Here is a 26841-nt window from a genome sequence, read left to right as displayed (position 1 = left end):
AATAGAACCTGGTGGGCTAACAATTCCCTCCCAGATGCCAGCGTAACCACTAGACTGCCTGGCCATTCCTTAGCAGGCATGTGAAGGTTCAGTGAGGGCTGTCTCTAGAGAAGCTCTGTTATGGTGCAGGGGCATGTACTGCCAGGGTAGGGCAGTGACTGGGCAGTGACCCCCCTGCACCACTGGAAGCTGGCATAGGCCCACAGAGCTGGATGCTAACCTCTGTCCTCTGCTGAGCCCAACAAAGCTGGGCGGTGATTATCCATTGACAGGAGCTGATGAGGTTCAACAAGGAGACGTGCAGAGTCCTGCACTTAGGATGGAGAATCCCAAGTATTGTTACAGGCTGGGGACTGACCGACTAAGCAGCAGTGCAGCAGAAAAGGACCTGTGGGTGAGAGGCTGGATATGAGTGTGCCCTTGCAGCCGAGAAGGCTAACGGCATATTGGGGTGCATTAGAACAAGCATATCCAGCAGATTCAGGGAAGTGATTTTTCCCCTCCATTCAACACTGGTAAGGCCATATCTGGAGTTGGTATCCAGTTCTGGGCCCCCTAGTACAAAAGGAATGGGGGTGCACAGGAGAGAGTCCAGCAGAGGGTGGCAAAAATGATGAGGGGGCTGGAGCACGACCTATGAGGAAAGGCCGAGGGATTTGGGCTTATTTAGTTTGCAGACAAGAAGAGTGAGGGGTGATTTGATGGCAGCCTTCAGCTTCCTGAAGGGTGCCTGTAACGAGGATGGAGAGCGGCTGTTTCAGGCCGTGACAGGTGGCAGAACAAGGAGCAACGGTCTGTAGTTACAGTGGGGGAGGTGTAGGTTGGATATTAGGAAAAACTATTTCACCTTCCCCAGGAGGCGGTGAAGCACTGGAATGTGTTGCCTAGAGAGGTGGTGGAATCTCCATCCCTAGAGGTTTTTGTGTCCCGGCTGGACTAAGCCCTGGCTGGGCTGATTGAGTCGGGGCTGATCCTGCTGTAGGCAGGGGGCTGGACTCCTGCTCCAGGGCTCCCTCCCAAATTTGGCTTCCCCAGCTGAGGGCCGCCAGTGCTAGACTGTGCACCTGCAACACACGTGGTGTGAGTGAAGAGGCTGCAGCAGCTGCTCTCACCATTGTGCCCCGCCCCCCCACGGCAAAGACCCTGCCATTCATTAGCACCTGGCTCTATCCCGGCACTGCAAGCTCCTCTGGCCAATCAGGGTGGGCAATTACACCAAGGCCCTTTTGTCCCTGCTTCAACTCCCACCCCCTCACCCCCTTTGGCACTGACAGGCTGGAGGCTTCAAGGGCTGGGGCATTTGGATGTGGGGGGAGACACAGTCACAGGCAGCTTCTCCCGCCGCCCACTGTCCCCCAGCTGCAGCTGGAAGGCCAGAAGCAATCACAGCAATAGATGCCCCTCTGCTGGCAACAACGCCCAGCTCAGGGCTGGTGCCGCCCATTTGCATGCAGCTTGCGAGCCAGGAAGATCACTGCACTGAGGGTGCTGCGGCGTTTGGCTAATGGGGCGGTGGTGGAACAAGGGACACGCGCAGGTGCACACGCAAGCCCATGAAACTCCGCCAGGCCCTGCTGCGTGCGGAGACCTGGGCGGAACAGAGAACAGCCCTTTCACCTCGCTGCCCCCACCCAGTGCTAGGGACTCGGACAGGGTCAGGGCTGGAAAGGGGGCAGGCTGGGCGTGGTCGGGGTGGCTGGCTGGACAGATTACGTCTCTGATGGCCAGGACAGGGGCTCCGTAGTTGTGGGGTTTGGCCGGAAGCCTTCTCAGCATTGCAGTCCACACACACACACACACACACACACACAAAAACCCATCGCTGCCTCCATCTTGGCAATCCAAGCTCATCCCCTATAGCAACCAGCTAACTCCTGCAGAAAAAGCCCCCTCAGGCTGGAGTGGAGCAGCAAGGTGCTGCGTGGGAGAGCTCACCTAGTTAACAATGGGACAGGCGTGGGGAGAAGGAGGCAAGGAGGCTGGAACAAAGATGGTTGGAATAAAGGGAAAGTCACCCAGACTAGCAGGCGATGGGGTGAGCTCCTGGAATTTGTTTTGCAGGAGGAGCTCTGGTCACAGACTGTGCTAGGTGCTGTACATTGTGTGTAACACTAGCACCTCAGAGCCCGACTCATGGACCCGCACCCCCGTGTGTGAGGCACTGTGTGTTGTGTGCTGTGATAGCACCCCTGAGTCCCAGGCCCAGACCAGGACCCCAAAGTGGGTGCCACTGTACAATCCCAGACCAAAGGATAGGCCCTGCTCCAAAACATTTCTCCCACGTCACAGAGCTGGAGTTGGACCAGACCATAACAATTCTAGAGAATTAACTCCCTCACAGCCCGGCCAGCAGGGGAACCCTGGCAAATGTCCCAGCACCTAGACCAGGGATTCCCAGCCTATGGATTGGGACACAAACATGGGTCGCCATTGCATTTTATAAGGGTCACCAGCTGGGCGGCTCTGAGCCACATGTGGCTCTTTAAGGAGCCATTTGCAGCCGCCGCCGCTCACTCCTCTGGCTCCAAGTCTCTGCTCTGCCACACTGAAATGGAACTCAGTGTAATCGGTTAAACATCCAGCAGGAGGGATCCAGCAATTAAATTGAGTCCCATTTCGGCACGCCAGGGCAGGTAACTGCCCACGCTGCAGGTGGAGGAAGGCAGTTGGAGGGCTGGGGGGAGCCACATGGAGGAGCTGGTGGTGGCCCAGTGAAGGAACAGTGGGGGGAGGCGCAGAAACAGTGCTCGTGTGAGGTAGCCGGGGGGTGTTTTGGGGCTGCAAGGAGTTTAAGCCTTAGAGGTGGGGGGGATTAGGGGCTGCGAGGGGTTTAAGCCTGGGGGCAAGGTGTGGGGGAGTGAATCAAGATTTATAAAAAATATTTTCCCAGGGGAGAACCTCCCCTGCATTTTGAATTGTTTTGGGTCACAAAGTTGCCCTGAATTGTCAAAATGGGTCACTGCCTGGAAAAGGGGGTGAACTGCTTGTAGCCACTGCTTAGTGTAACCTGAGACACCCTCCACCCCAGGGCTGGAGTCACAGCATTGACTCCAAAGAGGAGGAAGAGCAGGAGATGCTGTGGAGAAAACTGGGCATTGCTGGGGGTTTTCCAGGGGAGGTGCCCAGATGCTATGGTGATGGGCAGCAAACCAAAGCCCAGGCATGTGTGGGGGGGGTCCCCCACAGGGATTTCCCTTGAAGATTACATTCCTCCAGCCCAGCTCCAAGCAGGGGCCAAATGTTCATATCATAGAACCAAAAGGGACATCAAAAGGCCATGGAGCCCAGTCCCCCACACTTGCAGGCCCCATAGGCCTAGCAGGTTTTAACCTGCCCTAGGCCCTCTCAAGGAGAGAGCTCTCAACCCTGGCTTTACAAGGCCAACATCCACACCCCTGAGCTCCTCCCCTCCCTGGTACTGCACCATTGAGCATCCAGGGCATTCCTGGAGCTGTAGGAGGTGGGAGCCGTCATTAAAAGGGCCCTGCCTCCGGCTCTCACCACACAGACCCAATTGTAGTTTGCAGAGACAGGGCAGAGCCCAAGGAGCAAGAGCAGTTCCATTCCCCTGTGGCCTGTTCACACATGGCCCAGCAGAGCTGGGGGCAGTGAGCGAATCGAAGACCTTGGTGGGTTGGAATCAAAGCGACTTACTCCAGAATTCTGTAGCCGAGAGGGGATTTGAACCCATGTCCAGCTAAAGCCCTACAGGCAGCATCTGCCACCCAGTTAAACAACCCCCCACCTGCTTTTCTCTGGGGAGGGGAGGCTCCGCAGCTGAGCCATGCCAGTGTGGGGTAATTAACATAAACCAGAAGCAATTAATGGCTGGCGTCCCCAGAACATAAAGCCGAGGATGGCTCCGGCGTGCGTGGCTCTGACATTTAATACCTTTTAGCCAGTTAAATACCAAGTGCTTATTAAAAACTCGCCCGGCTGTTTCGTGCCCGTGGGGATGGATAGCTGCCAGGCGCAGGCTGCCGGTGGTTGGCTTGGGACCAGTGCCAAGCAGCAGTGCTCATGTTCCCGGCCTCCATCGAGCTGTCAGTCAGAAGGGCTCAGATCCGCTCTCAGGGGTGCGATTCCACACGCGGTTACAGGGTGCAGCCCCTGTCTTCTTAGGCCTGGGCTGGGGCATCCAGGGCAGAAGGATGCTTGTGAGGACCCAGCCAGAAGATGCCCCATTTCAGGGCAGGCTGGGGGGGGTTGAGGTGAGGTGGACAGAGGGTCTGCGAGGGATGTGCTGGAGGTTGCCAGGTTGGGGGGAAAACATGGGGGGTAGTGTCAGCTCCTGAAAGGCATATGAACTCCTACCATCCATTGAAACCAGTGGATTTGGGGTTGCAGGTGGGAGGGCGGGGGGTCGATAGGGCTTGGAATTTCAGTGCTGGGCTTCCTATACAGCTAACTGGCATCTCAGCCCTACTTCCCTCAAGCCATGAGCTTACTGCTCCCCGGAATTTCCCAGAATTTTTGGTGTGGTCTCCCGGGATCCTCTACAGCCCTGGGCAGCCACCCACATCTTTGGGGGGTTGTTACTCACTGGAATGAAGTCCCCCACAAATGGCCACACACCAGGAGGCTGGAGTCAGTCTGAGATTTGGCTCAGGGGCTTTAGAAAGTCCAGCTCCAACTCTGGGGCTTTGCTCAGTTGAGGGTGGGAATACAGCTTGCCCGGTTGTGCCCCACCTCACCCCAGCCAGGGATGGCCCACATCTCATCAGAGGCCTCTGGGACCACCTTGAAAATCACCTCCAGAGCGCATGCAGCAAAGTTTGTGTGTCTCCTGGTGGTGCACAGTCACACATGCTTTGGTGCACTTAACAAAATTTATTCCACACATGGAAGAAAATGATTAGCGGATCCATGTGTGAGTGCCTGGAACAGGCTGTGTGTGAGTGAATGTCCAAAGACCAGTCTGTGAGTGGGTGTGCCTGGAGCAAGTCCACGTGTGTGTGTGTGTGTGTGTGTGTGGAGCAGTTCCTACATGAGTGAGCGTGCAGGGAGCAGTACAATGTGCAAATGAGCATGAAGCACTATGCATGCCAATGAGCATGCACAGAGCAGGTCATGTACATGTGAGCGTGCAGGAGACACTCCTGTCTGCAGGATGGAGGTACAGCTGAGTTGGATCAGACACAGGCTCTGTCCACACCACTCCTTTGTCTCTGGTACCAGCTGCTTCCAAAGAAGGTGCCAGAGGACTCACTTCTGTCATAGGTTGGGAGGGGGTAGAGCCCAGGAGCCCTGACTCCCAGCTCCCACCTTCTATCTCAGTAGACCCCCTTCCATCCCAGACCCAGAACCTGGGAGCCCTGGTTCTCAGGCCCCTCCCCACCCCCTGGAGGACATGGCCTCCCCTAACTTCCCTTCAGCGGAAACACCCAGCCCACTTTACAAACAAGCCACAGCCACATGTGGGCAGGGTGGGGGAGTCCCTCCTGCTCATGAAACAGGAGCTAAGTTGTGCATTGATTGCTTTTCCACATCTCTAGTAACAGAGTTCATTAGCAGTAACTGGCCTTGAAAGAATTCCTGTCCTGTCCATGCCTCCACTGCACAATCCTACTCCCAGGTGAGGCCAGTCCCTGGGACCCATTGCCCAGTACTCCAGGCAGGATTGGGGCCTCAATTCTTCTGGGTGCAGCAAACTAGTTGGCAAAGCTACTGTTCCCAGTTCCTTTCTAGGGAAGGCAGAGGGTAAAGCAGGTCAAACAGCCAGAAAGATTGGGTGAAACTAGTGTTCCCTCCATGGGCAGAATAAATTTTGTTATGTGCACTGAGGTGTGTGCAGATGTGCACCACCCATAGAAGCGCATGCTCCCAGCTGGGGGCGCTCTGCTAATCAGCTGGGCAGAACCTGAATCTCTCGTGGGCGGCCGCCCAAGCACTCAGCTTACAGGGAGCACCAACACAGACTGCCCCCTGCACACACTCACCAATTAGTCCATGCACACTCACGGGTACCAATAGTCTCCTTCCAACCCCTGCTGAGCCCTCACGTGGCACTGCCCGCCTCCCCTCCAATGCCAGCCTACTGCCCATGGAGGCAGAGCTGGCCTGGCCTCCGCAGAGGCGAGCTGTGAATGTGTCGGAGCCAGGATGGGAGAGGGTGTCTGTGCTGTAGAAGACAAGGCCGGGTGCGTGCCAACCACGGCTCAGATCACTCAGCGCCAGGATGCGGGATGTGAAGCTGACTGGGTCTTGCTGCTCCTAGAAGGGGGAGAATCTCCAGAAGCCCCAATAATTTTCTGATGGTAAATACCCCAGAACTCCCTACCTCCACCCTGGAGAAGTCCAGCTCAGGGCCGCAGCTAGCACAGGCTCTAGTGATGGATCCAGGCAGGGGAACGGTCTGTGATAGCAAATGTGTGATGAGTGATGCACTTGGTTCCTGATTAGCAAAGGAGCACAGCAGAGCGGGGCAGGGCCTGCATTGCTGGCCCGTTCTCCCCGGCCCAGCTGATGTGCCCCCAGCTGCGGTAAGGGATAGACGGAGCAACGCCGCAGACGGCAGACAGATGGGGGCCCTGGCTGAGCCACGGCGGGGTTTACAACGTGCCAGCGAGGGTCACGTCTCATAAACCCGCCTGGCGCTACAGATGTCTTCATAATATTTTACGAGGCCTCGCGCTCCTTCCCATAATCCAGTGGGGAGCGCGGGAGGGGGAGGGGGACAGCAGTGGCAGAGAGAGGTACAAGGAGAGTGAGGAAGAGGCAGAAATAGGCAAAAGAAGAGAGATGTTGGTGGGGCGAGGAGACAGGAGAGACGTGTTCTGGGACTGGCACAGTGAGGGGCTGTGGGTTGAGAGTGGTGGGCAATGGCAGAGCTGGGGGAAACCCGGGGATGGGACAACATGGGGTCAGGATTGAGGGGCTCTGGCAGAGCTGTGGGGGGAGCCCAGAGTGGGATAACAGGGGTGTAGATTGGGATTGAGAGGCGCTGGCAGACCAGGATTCTCGCTCAGGGGGAGCCCCAGGCTGGCATAGTGAGGGGCTGTGGGTCAGGATTAAGGGGCACCAATGCCAGTCTAATTCTCTCCCCCACTGGTCCATCAGGCTTGTCCACGCCCAGCTCTGCTGGGGCCCCTCAGTCCCATTTATGACACTCTACAGGGCCCAGCTGCCTCTCTCCAGGAGGGACGTGGCCTTTGACAAAACAACCTCCCCAGTGATCTAGTGGCTGGCCATCAGCCCTTCCACTGCTGTGATCTGGGTTTGATTCCCAGTCTGGGAAACCAGCTTCACCTCTGGTGGGTCTGACTAGAGATTTGTTCCCAGCTGGTCTGTCTGCAGAGACAGGGCCTGTGGCAGGAGGCTGCCCAGTAGCTGCATCATTCAGTCTCCAGCAGTGACAAGTGCCACCCAGTGGGCATTATAGGGACCACAACACCTGGACTGCACAGCTCTTAAAGGTCAGAGCAAATGGCTTAATTGTAATAAAATCAGTAAATCTAATAAGCACAAGTCATGTACAATATGGCACAGGTGACAGTTAAAATGCCCCATAATTACAAACTGTGCTAACACATAATACACTGATATGTGTGCATGATTATTGCACAGTTTGATTATTGACACACACCTACAGCTGCTAATCCTGCGGCACTTTAAAGACTAACAAAAAGATCTGAAGTGCTCCGAGGCTGCTTTTGTGTTTTATGACGGTCCAGACTAACATGGTCACCTCTGTGGGCCTCTTCACGCTGCTGATCTGTAAGTTTTCTGGTGTGATTTTGTGGTATTTCACTTGTTACATATTTACCCTGGAACTGTGGCTGTTTTCTCTTCATGTGGTTATTTTACTGAGTGATAAAACCTCCTGTAGTCTGAGGGTGCAGGATTAAGGCCTTTGGGCTGTTCGTGGCAGAGAAAGGGAGGTGCTGTGGGGGGGGGGGGTGTTAGTTCAATAAAACGGTTTCAAAATTCATCCAATTGCCAATACAATTACATTCAACCAACAGATGGCTGCTCCCTGCTCCCTCCCTCGCCCCATAAACGCTTTGGCCCCTTTTTCACAGCATCCGAAGTGCACTTTGAAAATGGGGAAACTGAGGCAGAGTTTTGGCGGTAGTCACGTGGCACAAGTCCACAGCAGAGGAGACAACGCTGCTCCGCCCCCCCCACTTCCCCCGAGGGCCGCGCGGACAATAGACCCGCGCAGGGCTCGACTCGGCCACCAGGTGTCGCCCTAGGAAAGGCTCAGGGAGCCGCCGGAGCCGGGCGAGGTGAAAGGACCAAGTCCCAGGCAGTCTCGGCTTGGGGACCCCCCGCCCTTGGGCCGGTTTCCTCTGCCCGAGCAGGGGATCGAACCCGGCAGTGCGGGCTCCTGGGCGTTGCACTTTAAGGTAGACAGCGCCGCCGCGTGCTTTGCAACCCGCTGCCCCCGCTCTCCTGGCCCTGCTTCCCCTCTAACGCCGGAGCTGAGCCCCCTTCAGGGCCCCATGTTTCCCCTAAGCCAGGCTCCACCAGCGCCCGCCCCGTGGGGGGGCAGGGGAGCAGCACAGCGTCACGGCAGAGTCCTGGCCAAGGCCACTAGAGCCCCACGCCAGGCTGTGCAGGCTGATGCACCAGGCCGGGCTCCCACGTTCTCCCCCACGCTCAGCAGGGGTAAAGTCCAGTGCCCAGAGCAGGTAGGGGAGGGGGCCAGGACTCGTTCTAGTGCAAACTGAAGACGCCAGGCCTAGGCCAGTTTCTGTGGTTGGGCTCGAGGAGAATCGGGGGCGGGTGGGCAGAAACAGAGGTGCTGGGAGCAATCAGGGAACATGGAACACCCTGAAACTGGGTAGCTCCAGCAGAGGATACTCATGAAAGCTGCAGCCTCATCCCGTGGGCGGCTTCATTCGCTCCCCAGAGTGGAACCTACCTTCACAAAGTCCCAAGTGCTACCAGCGCACTGCGCTCCTAGCCGAGCCCTGGGCCAGCCAGGCACAGCAGCAAAAAGAACCCAGGATCCCAGCCCCCCGTAGGCTCCCCTCTAGAGCCCACTCCCTGCCTAGAATCTAGGAGTCTGGTCAAGGAGGGGAAGAGTTGCGTCAGGTTTAGCGCCAGCGGGCCGTGGGACAAGTGCTTTTGCAAAGGACTGAGCCGGAGCGGGTGTCAGATGGCTGTAGCCCCCTCTGGGGCCCACCTGGAGTTTAAACGTGCAGAGAAATCGCCTTCTAGAAAGCTCAGTGGTTTGAGCATTGGCCTGCTAAATGCAGGGCTGTGAGCTCAATCCTTGAGGCGGCCATTTAGGAATTGGGGAAATCAGTGTCAGGGATGGTGCTTGGTCCTGCCAAGAGGGCAGGGGCCTGGACTATATGACATTTAGGGGTTCCTTGCAGCTCTAGCAGGTGTGTGTGTATCTCTGGGTACCCAGTCCTCTACAAGCCCTAGGACTCCTGCCGAGCTCTACACTGCAAATTTACATGAGCTCAGCTGCCATGCTCCTGGCAAAAGGTACTGTAAGTGGATAGGGGAGAACTCCACCCCTTTGAGAGATGGTAATTGCACAGCAGCCCTGCACAGGCAGGCAAGTACAACTGCACTGCTTAGGCACATGGGATTTTTCACAGCCTGTGCAAATTCCAAAAAAAAAAAAAGCATAGCACTGACCTGCTCTCAGGGGACTGTCCTGTAGATCAGCTGCTGTGACTCTGGAACCTAGCAATGCAACTGACATTTTGGAGCATTAACCTGTGACCATTTAAGCAGGTATGGTGGAGGCCCAGGGAGGTGACATCCACTAGCCCTCCGCTAGGCAGAATTGAAGGAGAAGGAGGCCTAAGGAATCTTTATGGGAAACCCCTGAACATGCATAATATCAGGTAGGACATGGCAAAGGGACAGTCCCTTCCCAACGAGTTTGAGGTACATGAGAGGGGAACCAGGCACGCAGCAGCTCACCCAGTAACTGCCTGCTCCTTATATCCCGACAGCAGGATGTGTCTCTGCAGGGCTGAAACACAGCCCTTAGCACCAGCCTTGCCTGTGTCTGAAGAAACATGCTGAATACAGGTCCATGTCCTCAGCTGGTTAAAAATCAGCATAACTCTAGGGTGCTTTCAAGGAGCTGTTTTCCATGATGCGGGAGTATAAGGGTCAGGGGCTTCCCCAGTACAGAAGGCCTGGGGATTACTGAGTCGGCACAGGGAATTCGAGCTGCCTTGACTGGCCTGATGTGTCTGAGCAAAATACCAAGAGTGGACAGATCTATGCAGGACAGTTGTACCTATCACAGACACAGGAGCAGGGAAGGAAAAACCACACAGGATCCTGTACTGAAAAGTAACCATTTATTAGAACCAATACAAGAGTATGAAAGAGTGCGAAGGGGCAGGGGACAGGGGACCTTTGTAACATGTCAGTCTCATGACAGGAAAAAAATCCCTATATTAAAAACATCACCATTTAAAAAAAGTGTAACATATACATTAGCGGCGAGACAGGCTACGCTACCGAACACCACAAAAGAGGGCCATGAGCCGCACGCCAACTCGGACAGACACGGCTCTTTCTTGGCAAGTCACTTCCAACAAGGAGAGGGGTTTGCCTGCTGCCCACGGCCCCCACACCAACAGCACTGTGCCAGCTGCTGCCTGGGCAACAGTGGTGACACAGCAAAGAAACAAATACCACCTGGCACAAGGAGAGAGCAGCCCCGGGTCCTACCAAGCCTCATCCAAACGTGCCGGACTTTGCAGCCCTTACTCACGCCAAGCAGTGACTGGACAGCTGGTGGGAAAGAGGGCTGGGCTCAGTTTAAAGTAACACTGTTAAATAAGTTTGGGCACGAAAGTGTCAGACCTTGAAATGACGTGGCCAGCTGAGCAAGGACTTCTCAGCTCTTTAGGAGAAGAGTCATTTTGTCAGAGATGTACTTTTTTTAAAAAGGGATGGGGGAAAGTCATCAAAATGTGGCAGCTAAACCCCTAAAAGCTCAGACTGGCAGGGAAGGAAAAATGCCCCCAAATATAACAAGAGGGCCTAACCTGCTGGTATTGAGAGTAGAAAACAGCCCTGTGTTTTGCCAGGGACTGATTCCCACTTGTAAGGGCATGGACTCTGTGCTGGTACAAGAGGAGGCAGGTATGTTACAAGATTACTGCGCTAGTAAAATCGCCACTAGTTTGAAGGAAGGCTTTGTTATGCCTGTGTGTGTGCGATCAGAAGTGTGAACATTAGCAAATCAGGCCTCACCCATGGACTACTAATCAGAGGGAGGGAGAGGGGAGCCCACTGTATAAAAGGAGGACAACAATCACGCACCAACCTACAGAGGGTTCAGATGTAATCCCAGATAAAATAAGAACATCCAGTGACAAAACTTCATGGGTTTAATTAAAAATTCATGTCCCCTCTTCCCTTGAAAGTGCCAGTCTCCAAGTAACAGCAAGAGAAGACAGACCAGTTAATCAGTGCCAGCCTTTAAACACAGGCCGGATCCAACCTTTAGCACAAGACTTGAAAAAGTGTTGGCAACTGGCTTTGAGAACTGACTCAGCCTATAAAGCATCCACACAGAAGTGCTCAGTATATAAAAGAAATTTTTTAAAAAACACACTAGTTACAAAGCTGGCCAGAGACCACGCCCATATCTCAGAATGACCCCCCTCCCCCCATCCCTTCTATGTAACAACAACAAAAGAAGTTTGACAAAATGTTAGCGTTCTGTTTTGCCATGAAAAAACACCACCACCACCACCACCAGGAACAGCAACTCGAGGGAAGGATGGAGGAATGGAGACAGATTTCCATGACAGGGAGTGTGGATATGGAAGTGTCAGGGGCCTTACCCAGGGCAGTAGGGCTGAGGATCATTCAGTTGGCACAGGGAATTCAAGCTGCCTTGACAGCACTGGGTTACAGCCTTTTACAAGGGATTAAAGAGGATCAGAAAAGCACTTCACTGCCCCTGCCCCAACTCTCCTGCATTCTCTGTATTCCTCATGGGGAGAGACAAGCCACTGCCCTGCCCTAGTCTGAGCTCCCCTCCAAACCCCATCTTTCAACAGGTGCAGCAGCTGTGGCCTGTCCCATTCCTTGAAAACCAGGTTTCCTGCAGCCCCACCTGCCTGGTGTTTGAATGTGGGTCTTTGTTCAGTGACAGCAGTGCCCGGAGGGCAGGAGCTTCAGCCTGGGTTTTGGCAGCTTCCTTCCTGTGATGGCGATGCCCACCCCAGCCAGTCCTCTTTTGAGAGGTTCTCACTCTAGAGCAGTGCTTTCCAAACTTAAAACATCTGAGTACCCCTTTCGGGACTTCGGCCTCATCAGCGTATGCTCTCTCCCAGTGTCGTCCCAGTGTTTATCTCCGGATTTTTAGTCAATTATTTTCTGCTGGGTACCCCTTGAAATCCTTTTGGAGCACCTCCAGTGGTACACCTACGACACTTTGGGAAACACTTTAGAGGTTCACTCCTTTACCTTGGGACAGGCTTGAGTCTCTGAACACCACAAATGGAAGGAGGAGGGGATTTAGGATCAGAGATGAAATGCTTTTCATTTCTCCTTTCCCACACTACACACCAGCCCCGTCCCAGTCGGAGCTGACCCCGCTTTGTGTTTGAAAATGAGCCTGGTTCCCTGTCCCGACACACACTTCCAGCCAAGTGCCAAAATGGCTGGGCAGTCGCTTGGACCAGCAGCCTAGCTCGCATCAAACTTCAACTCAACAACTATGATGCACCAAGAGGATTCCAGTCCTAGCACCTACCCCCTCAGCCCAAACATGGCACACACAGGGAGGAAACAGAGACCATGGGCCAATGGGAGGCAAACAACAGAAACCGCATTTTTTGGGCCTCAGTCTGGGCTTAACTCCTGACAATGACCTGTGGGGAGAAAACAAGAGCAGCTCCCAGTGGGGCTACCTCTACATTAGAGTTTTGTCGACAAACTCGGGGCGCGTCCACTTTCCCAAGGCGTTCTGTCGACAGTAAATCAACAGAACGCAGTACTTTCATCAACAGCTTTCTGCCATTCCCCTATGATGCGGAAAAGCTTTTTCTCAACAGATCGATGCTGACTTAAAGCCAGTGTGGACGTTCCGGGGGGCCTGCTGTTGACAGACAGGGCTTGTGGGACACTGGGCAGCCCTGTCTGCTATACTTCCCGTTGGCTGTTTTGTTGAGAGAGTGGCTGGACAGTCCAGCCGCTCTGTTGATAGAGTGGTTGGCTTTTTTGATCTGCTTTGCAGTCTGGCTGTGATCTGTCGACAGAAATTTTGCCAGAAGATATCTTCTGACAATAACTTCTATTGTCAGATCGCTCCAGTATAAACGTAGCCAGAGAGAGAGAAGCAACAAGCAGGACTGTGCAGAGAGGAAAAGAGCCTGTAAAAATGCCCCCGCAGATGGTGTGTAATTGTTTACATCACAGATGTCTAAGGAGTCGCCACAGTTCTTTTCGCCTGATGGCCCAGTGCTTTCCACCAGCAGGCAGCTGCCTATTAAGATCTGATCCGAAGGAGCCCCATTAGCAGCAATTAATCCCTGTTCTACCTTAGACTGCCAAGGAAGGCTAGAGTAACAGATAGATGGGGGAGATAACTATGGTCTGAGAGCTGCAGGCTCCCAACCCAATCTCTCTCCTCACCCCTAACGTCTTGTAGAAAGCCACACAGAACTCGTCTACATGAACTGATGCAGAAGCAGTTTGAATGCCTGTGCGAGCAATTATTTCTGCTTGGCTTAACCCAATTCTTAACAGTCTAAATATGCATCCACACACCCGTTCACACTGGTTGGATGAGATCAGTTTGAAACGTACTGTTACGGGCAGCTGGTTCACAAAGACAAAGCTGTTTTGAGTAAGGAACTCAATTTGTGAGGCCTGTTTGTGATAAACAGGGCCAAGGAAAAAGGGCTGGGGCTTGGTTCCTGACAGCCACAAGGACAACAGCTTCTCTTTCGGATGGTATGTGCCATTCCAGGAACTTAGTTTGGCACTTAACCTCCTACCCCGAATGAACCGGAAGAAGATTAGGACCAGGTTACTGCTCAGAACAAGACACGTAGACTGGGACAAAAAATAAGCAATGCCTGGGAGAGCTTTTCAGCCTACTATTTAGTATTTGGTTTCGGTCACAAGACTTGGTAACCCTCCCCTCCCCCACACGCTCACAATTCTGACATCTCTTCTTTCCCCACCCCACTTCTTCCCACAACAGCTGCAGCATCTAACTTTCTGAGCAATACGGATACTGGAAATCAGCAAAACAAAACCGAGCCGGACGAGAAGGTGGCTGGCCAGCTGCAGAGAAGCTGCCTCTCCTCAGACATAAAAACAAACAGCAAGGCTGAGCATTCACAAGCGGTTAAAAGGGAGTGACTGAGGAGGGATCTGGGGTAGGCTCGACAGGCAGCATCCGTCAGGCACACAAGCTTACAGGCTGGTTCAGAGCTGCGCTGGCAGGAAGGGACACCACATACTGCATTGTCAGAGGCTGCAACCAGTACAATCTATCACTCTGTCAAAAAGCCACTTGGAACGCTGAGGCAACTGAAGAACCATTTTGCATCTCCCAAAGGGGAGTAATTCAGGCTGGAAAGGAGGAGACATAAGAGCTTCCCTCAAGACTTGAGTGCTGACCTGACGGAGGAAGCCTGCTGAGCTAGATGGCTCTAAGCTGAACTCGCATCAGGCTTTTTATCCAGAACCATTTTGCTGCTTCTATTAGAACATGCAGCACAACTAAAATGAGAGTCCAATAAGCTCACAGGAAATATTTGCAACCAGCTCCAGTCACACCACAGTTGACGGATTTTGCTTCGATTCACTTTCAAGAGACCCAAGATGTTCTGGGAGGGAGGATGGGGCCTTTCTCCAGCTGAAGGTGACTGCCCTGTGCGTGCTGGCATCAGACTCTGCTCTAGAGCATTTCACACTGGCTCAGGGACCGCCAGCATGTTTATCTACTGCCACACGCTTATCCACTCTGATCTGCAGCAGAGAGGCACAAAAAGCGCATTAATCCATCCTGACCTGCCACTCCTGCAGTGAGACTCAACCTCTGCAGACTACGGTACCCATTTCAAGGGTCTGCTTTCAGCATGTACCTTAGTTTTCACCACCAGTGTTCCCTGTAAGCTGTGCACCTGTGGCGCCACTCGGAGAGATTTAAATGCTGACCCGCTTATTAGCAGAGTGCCCACAGCTAGATTTGTGTTTCTATTGGTGGTACACAGCTGCACATGCCTCAATGCACAAAAATTTATTCCACACCTGGATGGAAAAAATCTACACATGGATTTGAAAGATTAGCAGGAACATCGCGTGCTATCCCTGCACTTGCAACCCACTATAACCCATCCTGCCACCCCCACGCTGAGAAACAGCAATGCACTACATACAGCAGAACAAAACAAAGTCGTTCCCTACATGAGATCTTAGTTTTACTGATTTTGCTAGTACTTTTTATAAAACTAAGCAAATATCCAGCTGACACATCCCCTGAAAGACCTCTGCACATCCCCACAGGTACAAGTACCATGATTGAAAAGCACTGCTGTAGAGCAGCTGCCTTGATCCCCATGTGTTTGATGCAGTGGTTTGGAGGTTGGGCATGTGAAGCGAGGGAAAGATTCCAGAGCTCGCAAAAATCATGATTCCAGCAAACCAGAGGAAGGTTGAAGGTTGTCGGCCTTCAGAGAAAGGAAATTAACACAGAGGCAGGGATAAACAGCAGCAAGTCTGTCTGCTGAAACTGTGGGAAAGGACGGAACACGTGATGATGAGGGAACGGGGACCAGCAGAAGAGACAGCCGTAGGTTGACATGCCAGCAGCTTTTCCCAGAGGTGAGTTAATACCTGAAAATCAGTGCACCAAAGTGGCACAGGCTGCAGCCAGGCTATGCTCTTGCATCCAGCCCTGTAAAAATTTCCTTCAGTAACCCCCGCTCCCTCTGCATTATGGGTGAGGAAGTCCTTAAGATAATGCAGTCAGAAGGCAGCCAGCTGCTGCCACTACCTACTGTAGCAACTACATCCTAGAACAATTCACGTATTAGCATCAACATCTGACAACATGCTACACAGCAATGAGCCCATGCTATCCAACGTCAATCCAAACAGATATGTCAGGCTCAGCCCTAATCCTACACAAATCAGAATGATGGGGGCTCCCCAAACTCCTCCCTAAAGAAGATCACCATATGCTGGGCCCTGGCTCTGTGAGCTCTGACTAGCCCAAAGTCACTCAAACCAAATTTTAAAATCTCAGAACCCCAGAAAAATATACCCCCTGTCCAGGGATTGTGCTGGTGTGAGACAGAGGTACCTGTGCAAACCCCACGGTTACTGGGGCAGGATGCTGGAACACCACAGGCGTTTAATGATAAGTCAGCTTACAAGGAATGCTGCTAAACAGACCCTGGAAGGGTCCCAGCACCTATTAAAAAAAGCATTCAGCATTAGGCACTTCAACATTTCTACCCCACGTGCCGGCAGCTGCAGCTTGGCTAACCTGTTTGGCAGTGTGGCTCAAAAGGCAGATTTTTTTTTTTTTTTAAATATTTCAAATTGCTTTCAACACTCGTCCTGCCAATAGAAATTCCAGAAGTAAAGAGCTACTGAGTGTACTGCTCTAAGCACCAGCCATGCTAACTCTGCCTCCACACACCTCCAAAAGGCACAGAAGACAATGGCAGGTGCGTCAGTGAAGCGGGAAAGCCACTTATTGATATGTGCTCAATTAGAAGTCATGTTAGGGAGAGTGAAATCCTGGCCCCACCAGAGTCAGTGAGAGCTCTACCATCGATTTCTAAGGTACCTGGATTCCCTCCCTTTCCCTCCTGGCCCCTGAACTGTTTGCAAGCAGAATTCATCCAGCAGTGTGAACTTAATGATGAACAGGCTTGTGCCAAGAACAGAGAAAAGGAGCCTGAGAACAAACTGTGTCATGTGCTTTAGAAAAGCAGAACAAGGAAAACTCTTTGTGTCCGTGACACAGAACAAGAATCCCAGGAGCAAAAAGGGAGTCAGTCCCCATTGATATAACTCCCTCTGTGCCCAGTCTGCAGACATGGCCCAACACTGCTCTAGAGAATCACAGTAGCACAAAGGTAGGAATGAGGGGACATGAACAAGAACAGGACCAGGCCTTTGGTTGAAGAGAGTGCAGATGCAACAATGGCATTTTCATTCCCGAGAATAAAACTGCAACCCCTTTCCAATTTGTTCAACTGCCAGTCACCACGTCATGCAGTAAGCCTTTCCAAGCTCTCATTCTTTCAGGAGTTTTGCATGGAGAATGAGCCTGCCAGAAATGAACGCTGATATTGCAACACTATAATTTGATTACTTCTAGTCAACAAGGAGGAGACTGTTTGCAACAAAACGGGGAAGAGAGCCAGGAGAAAAGTGAGAGGATGCCAAGACATCCCTCAGGTCCTTCGGGCAAGGAGACCACCACAGGCCAGAGAGCTGAAGTCCAGCTAAACTGCACAGATGTAGGATCAGCATGAAGAGCATACGGGATGCTAGAAAGCAAAAAGAGGCTGTGCTGGGATAAGAAGGAGCAGATCAGATAACCAGTCCTGGGTGAGTACTCCACTCCAGCCTTACCATTCTCAGGGATAAAACAAAACAGGAGTCATGTAGTACTTTAAAGACTAACAAAATGATTAGGTGATGAGCTTTCGTGGGACAAACCCAGAAGTGCTATGACTGCTGTTTAGTAAGAATACAAACTAACATGGTTACCTCTCTGTTAATACTCAGGGATGGAAAGGAAAAGGAACCCCTGAAAGCAGTGCCTAATGATACAGTAGCTCAGTTTTGCACCATCTTGCTTAACTGTGCTGCCAGCTCTCTTGGGCAGCACAGCAACTGTCCCAGATAGCTAGGCCCTACAGAACGAACACTCCTCCTCCTGGGAAGCAGCAGAGCCTTCTCTGTGCCACTGACAGGTCCTAGAGCTTGGGGCACCTGTTCCAAGGAGAAGTGCTGTGCACATCAGACCAGATCAGCTGTCCATGTTCCCGAGAAGGATCGTGGGAGGAGAGAAGAAGAGGTCCTCAAAGGGGAAGCCACTTTAGTAACATAACGTATTGCTTTTGAAGCAACAGTCAGTGACAGAAATGGATCAGGTGCCTAGGCATAAAACCAGGCCAGCTGAGGTGCTCGCACTTTCAGAAAACCACAGCTCAAATGAGAAGCAAATCCATGCATACAAAGTGTAAGATTGTACAAAAGCAATGGCAGGCCTCCACCTACATCCAACAGGGGATGAACAACTGCTTTTAAAGTTAAGAAGGCTTTGCTTGCCTTACCTCCCACGTGTTAGCCTCTTCCCAGAGGAAGGACGTTTGTTCTGCATCTGGGAACTAATACTAATGCAGACTAGGCTTGCAAGGGAAACACAGCTCAGCTGGAAGCCATCCTAGGCGTGAGATAGGCTGGAAGATATCATGACCCAAGACAACTGGAGTCCTCTGAGACACTGTCCCATCAAGACTTTGCCAGTTATGGACCAACACACAGACCCAACCCCCCCCAAGGCCATGGACCTTGTCCTGTATAGCACTAGGCAGGAGGAATGGAAGGGATTCCCAAATGCAGACCGCTCCCTTTTCCCAGCCAACCTCACCTAGTTCTGCTTAGAAGCAGCATCGCTGTCACTCAGCACTGAAAGCGGCAAAAAGGGACTGAGCCAAAGGGAGCCAACAACTCTAAAAAACCTGGGCGGTGCTAAGAAGACATGAGACATTAAAACCGTTTTCTGGAGGGGGAGGGGGAGAAGAGAGAACACACAGCACATAAATCTCGTGGGTTTCACTAGGATGAAGCTGAACATAAAGCAAATCATTCATGTTATGACTGAACCAATAACAGGTTTCTCCTGGGAGCACAGTAATAAGCACATTTCAATGGATGTGGTCAGGTCAGGTGGATGTGTATGTACAGCTAAGGATGACCCAGGCTGGCGCTTTAGCTTTTTGCTGCTTCTCTCTCTTTGTTTTCCGTGTCTTCTGGATACGCGTGCCAGGTCAGTCTCTCCTCATAAAACGCTATCACAATCTGCGGGCATTTCACATTGGCTTCCTTTGCTAGCACCAGGTCTGCTTCATCCGTGTCTTTCCTGAAGAGTCAAAGAGAGAGGAGCATTACTATCCTTGTTAGCTCTGGGCTCCTAGTGGCCAGCTTTCAACACTACATTACAACTGTGGTGTCCAATATGCTCCCTGTTTGCCACATGTGCTGAATGCAGCTCGGGAGAGCCACACATGGGACACCCCTCCTGCCACTCCATGCACGTGTCCCACCCACGTGGTGGGACAAGCACATGGTGGCAGCAGCAGAGGCAGCTCCGAGCTGTGGGCTCCAGCTGCAGGGTGCTTGCACGGCAGTGCAGCTCCAGCTAGTAATCTCGGGGCAGAGGGCAGCCCGTAGCGATCCCATCAATTACTTTTGGACACCACTGCATTAGAACCTCAGAGTTACACACACTAATTCTGAGCAAATCTTCCAAAAGTTTACAGCTGAACACTGACTTAATGCAGCTTTGAAACTTTACTGGGCATAAGACATACGATGCTTTTAACCTCCCACAGGAGGATGCCTTACCTCGTCAAATCTTTTTTGAAACTTTCCTTTTATTTTAGAAATTTATATTTAACATGGGACCATACCGCATTCGTTTGTATTTTCTGTGTCTGCTGCTGCCGGACTGTGTCCTTTCGGTTCCAAAGGAGATGTGTGGCTACTGGTCAGTTTGTAACTCTGAGGTTCTACTGTAAAATAGAGCTATAAAACTATGCGCTCTCTCTCTCTCGCTCTCTCGCGCTCTCTCTCTCTCTCTCTCTCTCACACACACACACACACCAGCATGTGTCTGTCTCTATGTACATGCCTGGCCCTTCCCACCCCAATCCCTTAGCCAGCCATTAACAAGCTTGACCTCCACGGCTTCCTCATGAGGAAAGGAAGCATCCTCCTCATTTCCCAGATGGAAGTCTGAGGGCTAGAGACGCTAAGGCAAGGCCTACACCAGGGAATAAGTCCATTTCAGGTATGTCAATTCTAGCTATGCAATTGCCAGAGCTAGAACTGCATGTCGGAAATCGAATTACCTGTCTTCACTAAGGAAAGCTGACAGCATCTTTTCTCCTGTCAGCCTCCTTTACTCCTCGCAACAGTGAGGAGTACAGGGATTGACTGCCGATTTCAGACAAATTCATTTTGCACATCTTTACCAGATGCACAAAATCAAACTCCGGAAAAATCAACCTTGACCAGGTCAATCTTCCACGTAGCATAGACAAGACCTAAATTACTTGCCTGAAGACTCACAGGAAGTCTGTGGCTGTACCAATAACTGAACCCAGGTCTCCTAAATTCTTGGGTGCAGATTAGTTTTGGATGGTGCCTGGAAAGCACACAGCACTGGGAATGCAGCCCATAACAACTGTTGTCAGATATCAGTGACAGACTATTAAGCAGCTTTTGTTTCGACAGAATGCTTATCATTCACAAAAAGCATTGCAGCATGAGACTAAACACTGACTCCCACTCCTACTAGCAATTAGTGAGTAAGAGCATTTTCAGGAACTCTCCACAGATCTGCAGTAACTTGGGGATCCTTACAGTGTCCTTTCAATTTCTAGCTTTTATGCAGCACACTGCAGCTGTCTCTGGGGTGGAACAGCCCAATGAAATGATACCCATGCATGTAAGGCAAGAAGTGACAAATGTTTCCTATCAAATCGTGTGCTCACCATGAACATAAAATAAGTTACTTGCCTTGCGCAGTAACATTCTTTGAGAAGTATCTCCTTATGACTGCTCCAATGTAGGTGAGCTTGTGTCCATGTGCTGTTGATTGGAGAACTCTGGTAGCACTGTCTGTTGAGCCCACACAGGTGCTCTTCTTTTTATGGCATGTCAACATGGGCAGGCTAACCCACCCTCAGTTCCTTTCCTACTTCAGTCATGGACAAGGTCCCTGAAGTAGGGGGTGGGGAGGAAGGGAGGGTTACGGAGCACCCATGGGGGACATATCTTGAATAACTATCATTACTGCAGAAGGTGAGTAACATCTCCTTCAAGTTGTGTTCCTATGGGTGCTTCTCTACAGGTGACTCTGGAGCACTACCCCGTTAGGAGGGCTGGAAGTTCAGTTAGGCTATGCCCACACAGCAAAATTATTTTGAGATAACAGCATTTTCAAAATTGGTCCTATTAAGACTTGGAATAACACTATTTCAAAAGCAGCCATAATGGCATTCAATGGCGCCATTTCAAAATAGGCACTGTGTGCCTAGACAGGCTATTTCGAAATGCATTCCTGTGCATCACTGGCTATGTCTACACTAGCCCAAACTTCGAAATGGCCATGTAAATGGCCATTTCGAAGTTTACTAATGAAGCACTGAAATACATGTTCAGCGCCTCATTAGCATGCGGGCGGCCACAGCACTTCGAAATTGATGTGGCTCGCCGCCATGCGGCTCGTCCCAATGGGGCTCCTTTCCGAAAGGACCCCGCCTACTTCGAAGTCCCCTTAATCCTGTGAGCAGATGGGAATAAGGGGACTTCGAAGTAGGCGGGGTCCTTTTGAAAAGGAGCCCCATCGGGACGAGCCGCGTCAATTTTGAAGCACTGCGGCCGCCCGCATGCTAATGAGGCGCTGAATATGCATTTCAGCGCTTCATTAGTAAACTTCGAAATGGCCATTTGAATGGCCATTTCAAAGTTTGGGGCTAGTGTAGACACGGCCACTGTGTTATTTCAAAATAAGCTATTTCAGAATACCTCTTCTTGAAAGGATTATTTCAAAATAACGCTGCTGTGTAGATGAAGGCTGAGAGACGACAGCACTGTGAAGCTGAAAGTAACCTCGGAGGCAGGTCCCCAATGATTGTATAATGTTCTGTGGACTTAATGCCCATGTTGCTGCTCTGCAGGGACATTCTTGGCAAAGACAACAACTAAGGAGATCGACCTTCAGGAGTACGTATGAGGAGTCTCTAGAGGCGTCATAGGCTATGTCTACACTACAGCGATCATGTGACAGAAGTCCTTCTGGAAAATCTCTTCTGAAAGAGGTTCTCTCAAAAGAGTGTCCACGCACAATAAAGATCAAAAGAGAGTGTCCACACAGCCCCCATTCTTTCCAGAGAATGGGCCAGAGATCAAAAAAAGGACCGCAGAGCACGGACACACGTTTTCTTTCGAAAGAAGCTTTCAAAAGATGCTCTTCCTGAAATGGGAGTGGAAGAGCACTTTCAAAAGGAGCACCACGTTCTTTTGATTTAATTTTGAAAGAATGCTTAGTGTATGTAGACGCTCTGCTGGATATTTTGAAAGAGTCCCTTCTTTCAACAAATCTTTTGGAAGAACTTGCTAGCGTAGGCTGTAGTGCAAACTTGGTCGCGTAGGCTGTAGTGCAAACTTGGTCATTGTCTGGTGCAGTTTGAGATCCACCTGGAGTGTCTTTGAGCTGATATTGGTGAGTCCCGGGATTTTCCCACAACAAAGAGGAAAAGCTGGCCTGAGTATAACCTTGTCCCAAAGAATACCATGAAGTGGGGATGTGCCAACAAAGTCACTATTTTGCCTATTCTCCTGACCATGGTAGTAGCTATCAAGAAAGCGATTTCCACTGAGAGGTACACAAGCAAAAAGGTGGCCATGGGTTTGAAGGAAAGCCTAGTCAGCCCTTTTAGCGGCAGATTTATGTCCCATGTGAGAGTAGGAAGAAGTTTCCTATAACCGGAGGATCCTTTTGGAGCTTGCATATGACAGCACTGAGTATCCTTCTATTGGATGGTGAAAGGCTGTTAGGAGGACTCAGAGATAGCACCAATCTTTTAGGGCCAGAACACAGTCTAAACTGTGTGGAAGAACCTTTGGATGTTGGGGTGATTAGTTTGGCAGTACTGGACCATTTTTGCAGGTAAGTATCTACTTCATAATGCCACCTCCTGCACATCATTCAAGTAAGAGCTTTCTAGGTGTTTGACCCAAGAAGCCATGCCCTGAGGTAGAGAACCCCCAAACTATGCTATAGGTACATCCATGCTCCAGGAAGAGGAGGTTTGAGGGACAGTGTTTGCCAAATAGGGGATCCCTTTGCAAATGTTGGCTGGGACCTTCCAGCCCACGGAGATGTTGACCCTAGTGAGTAGTGACAGGGTCTGTCTATTCTGTCCCAGTCTGGTCTGCAAACCAAGCAGGACCACCTCCAGAGGCACTGCACATGAAATCTGGTGTGTAGTATTACCATTATACCTCTGCCACATGCCCCAGGAGCTGGGAGGCAGATTCTGGCTGATATTTGTGGGCTCTTTTGAACAGTCTCCAGGAGCATGATTAAAGAGAGGAATCTGTGTTGAGTTAGGAGAGATCGGGCCTGCAAAGAGTTGAGGTTGGGACCTATGAATGCCAGGTACTGCATTGCAGTGAGAGTGATTTCTGGGAACCAATCTTTAGGCCCAGTTCTGTAAACATGTGCATTGAAGCTATGGTGGGTCAATGAGACTTGTGCAGGGAGAGGGCTCTGAAGAGGCAATCATCCCCACAAAGGCAAATCATGATCCCTTGGGAGCATAAATGAGCAGCCAGTACTGAGAAAATCTTGGAAAATAACTGTGGGGCCATTGATTGTCCAAAGGGGAGTACTCTGTATTGGTACTGGTCTTGTGCTACAGTGAATCTGAGTAATCATCTGAGTCAGCAGGACCGAGACATGGAAAAATAGACCGCCTGAAGTTCAAGGGCCAAATAACAGCGTTCCTGTTCCAACGCTAGAATGACAGCAGCTAAAGTGACCAACCTGAATTTCTGAGCCTTCACAAACTTGATGAGAACACTGAGGAGTTCATGGGTCTCCAACTCCCCTTCCTCTTGGGTATTACAGAATAAGGCAGAAGAACCCTTTGCCTCACAGATGTACAGGTGTTAGCTCTATAACTCTGAGCTGGAGCACGTGATCTCTTTTGCTGCAATAAACATGTTCTTGGGCCCCTGAAAAGGGCTTGGAAGGAAGTTGTGGAGGGAGTAGAGATGTAAAATGGATAGAACAACAAGAAGTCCAGTGGCACCTTATGGACTAACAGATATTTTGGAGGATAAGCTTTTGTGGGCAAAGACCCACTTCGTCAGATGCAATGGATAGAGCATCCACTGAGAATTATTAATCCATGCTATGTGGAATGCTGAGAACCGGTGGCCAAATGGGTGGCTAGCAGTAGCAGTTGGGGGGAAATGGTCCATCAGCTGCGCAACCAGTCAAAGTTGGTACCTAGACAAGGAAGATAGCAGGTCAGATGGTTTGTGCGCTGAAAATTTAGTTCTCTTTCTCTGTGGCTCACAGTAACGTTCAGCCAGGTATCACGATGTACAAGACTTACGCTGGGTCCGCAGACTAAATTTCCTCTTCTGTCTGGGCATATAAATGCCAAGCGAGTGGTGGGTGGCCCAAGAATCTTTCAGAGCATGAAGGGAAGCATTGGTCTTTTCCATGAAGAGCGTAGTGCCCTAAAAGGGAAGATACTCAACAGCTGACTGCACCGTCTTTGGGAAGCTGATACATGGAGCCAAGATGCATGCCACACCACCGCTGCTGTGGAGACAGTTCTGGACTCCGCATCAGTTAGATCAAGGACAGATAATTTATAATGGTAACGCAGACTGTTACTAGCAGTTCTTCCTGAAGGATGGCCTTAAATTGGTCATGATGTGACTCGGGCAGCCGTTCAACAAAAATCACTCCATGTTTGAATGGTTTACATAATCATATTTCACCTTTGGTAACTGATCAGTACCACTTCCTCCCCAAAAAGTTCAATGCTTCCAAGCCCCCACAGAATCAGGCCCTTCTTCTAATCCCTACCAGTCCTACATCTAGTGTAGACAGCTCTGGAAGTTATCAGTGTCCACCACAATGGAGGTGAAGGGACGGCGGAAGAGGAGGAATTGAATCTCCCTTAACAGAACAATTTTCTTTGCCCTCTTACTTCCAGGTTGGTGCCATCAATGGTTGGGTTGACCTGATGGTTCTTGAGAGGTCTGCCAAGGCCTTGCTAATAATAGCACGTGTCCTTGTTCTCTTCTAGTGGCATTTGGAAAAAGCATCCACCGCTCTCTTTGCTAGGTTCTAGAAGATGCAAAAGTTGTCCCCCAGAGAAAGTAGGAGAGGCACTAGAGCCTCATCCAAGGAGGAGGAGGAGGAGGAAATGGGTCTCAAGATCACTTATTCCTCAACACCATTCTCCTGTTCCTTCACGATTTCTTCGAGAGGATCCATGGCCAAGGTCATCGAGGCCATAAGGTGCAACCAGAGGGCTCAAAAGTGGGGCTATATGTTCAAGAGTTAGGATTTCTGAGAAGGGTCAGCAGCTTGCTTCTTTGACCCACAGTCTGTAGATGCTAAGGGCTGTGGACACAGATGACTTCTGGTGCAGATCTGGAGAGCTACCTCCATGAAGATAACCTGACCGAGCTCTCTATCCTTCGAAAACATGGGTGGCAAAAGACAACTGTTTTGTGGGGTATCGCTTTCCCCAAGGCAGCAAATGCACTCAGAGTGCTTGTCTGCAATAGGGACTGCCTCTTTGCAAGACAGGCATTCTTGAAGCCTAGTGAGTCAGGTACACCCCCTTGGTGGGGGGGAATTTCCAATGAAATAGCAGGAAAAGAAATTGGGAGTCTTTTTAAAACTATTTTTTTGAAGGGGGGAAAAAAAAAGAAAAGAGAAAAAAAAATAACTAAGAAGTAATTGTCCTAATGGACTGTAAACAGTGCTGCCTATAGCCAGGGATAGCTGCAAAGGAACTGAGGGGGGGCTAGCCCGCCCACACTCACTGGACAGGTAGCACAGCATGAGGACAGGCAGCGTCTGTTTGGCTCTTATGGGCACTCCTACTGAAGTTCTCCAATCAGCAGTGCAGGAATACAAGCACAACTACGGTGGATCACCCATACGGACACTACTTGAACTGAACATCAGTTGCCCCAGCAAGACTGCCAGAAAAAACACAATTCATGTACTGGATTATAGCAAACACCTCCTATCCCAAACAGTGTCATTTTCTCCACTACAGCAATGCTAAAAACAATATTAGTTTAGTATCCACCCCTCACCAAGGAGCTATATACTACTATCTGCCTCCCTCATCTACCAAGATTTTGCTGCCATCAGCTTATTGAGATTACTTGCAGTTTCCACCCCGGTGCCATAAACACAGTCCACTAATGTAAGATATTTTTAAGTACAATTTCTTCCCTGAGTTTCACCATTCCTACACGAGGTGTAATCTATGCTGTGCAACTGAGGCAGCAGGATGACACCTGTCAATCACCGTATCAGGTGACTCACGGCTCTCTTAAATAGAAGGCATTCAAACCTGTAAGCCTACTTAATTATGAAATTACCCAATTAAATCAGTCTGCAGAACACAGCATTGGACTCTTCTACTGAACTGACCCAAAATGTGGTGAATTAGAACAAGACTGAACAGTCAAAGTGAACTCATCACTTGCACTGTCCTGTTCAAACCCCCAGTGCAGGAATCAGAGCAGCAGAATCCAACAGCTGAGCTCAGAGTGCGTGTTAGAGGAAAAACTTTTGCTTTCCATTTGCAAAGACACTATCACAGGACCAGAGGTCTCAGCAGATGCTGCCTTCACTTCTCAATTGCAGCATCTGCAAAAGCCTGACAAAATGACCAAGATGCTGCCTTAAAAAATGTCTTCATTATAGCACGGGAATCTGCAGCTTACACCATAGAAGTGTGCTCACTCTGAATAAGCTTAGATCTTTACATTCAGAATAATAAGAACAACCCCCATTGTCCTTACAGTGTTTAGGTTTGGTGCTCAGTGAGGGCAGAGGATCCCAAGACCTGTGGAACAGGCTTT

General features: G+C 50.8%; 1 protein-coding gene across 4 annotated transcripts in view; it reads right to left on the bottom strand.

Annotated features, from left to right (window-relative positions):
* Positions 1 to 10262: 10262 nt before the first annotated feature.
* The window catches only part of CBX5 (chromobox 5), a 72561-nt gene continuing 55982 nt past the window's right edge, over positions 10263 to 26841 (bottom strand). For all 4 annotated transcript variants that reach the window (XM_074979554.1, XM_074979550.1, XM_074979551.1 and 1 more), the window contains one exon: positions 10263 to 19060. In XM_074979554.1, coding sequence (XP_074835655.1) covers positions 18910 to 19060 — 151 coding nt within the window. In that variant the 3' untranslated portion in view covers positions 10263 to 18909. The remainder of the gene's footprint in view (positions 19061 to 26841) is intronic.

This window comes from Carettochelys insculpta, chromosome 29 (assembly GCF_033958435.1).
Source record: "Carettochelys insculpta isolate YL-2023 chromosome 29, ASM3395843v1, whole genome shotgun sequence".
Lineage (NCBI taxonomy): Eukaryota > Metazoa > Chordata > Testudines > Carettochelyidae > Carettochelys > Carettochelys insculpta.
This window is presented reverse-complemented; position numbering and strand designations above follow the sequence as displayed.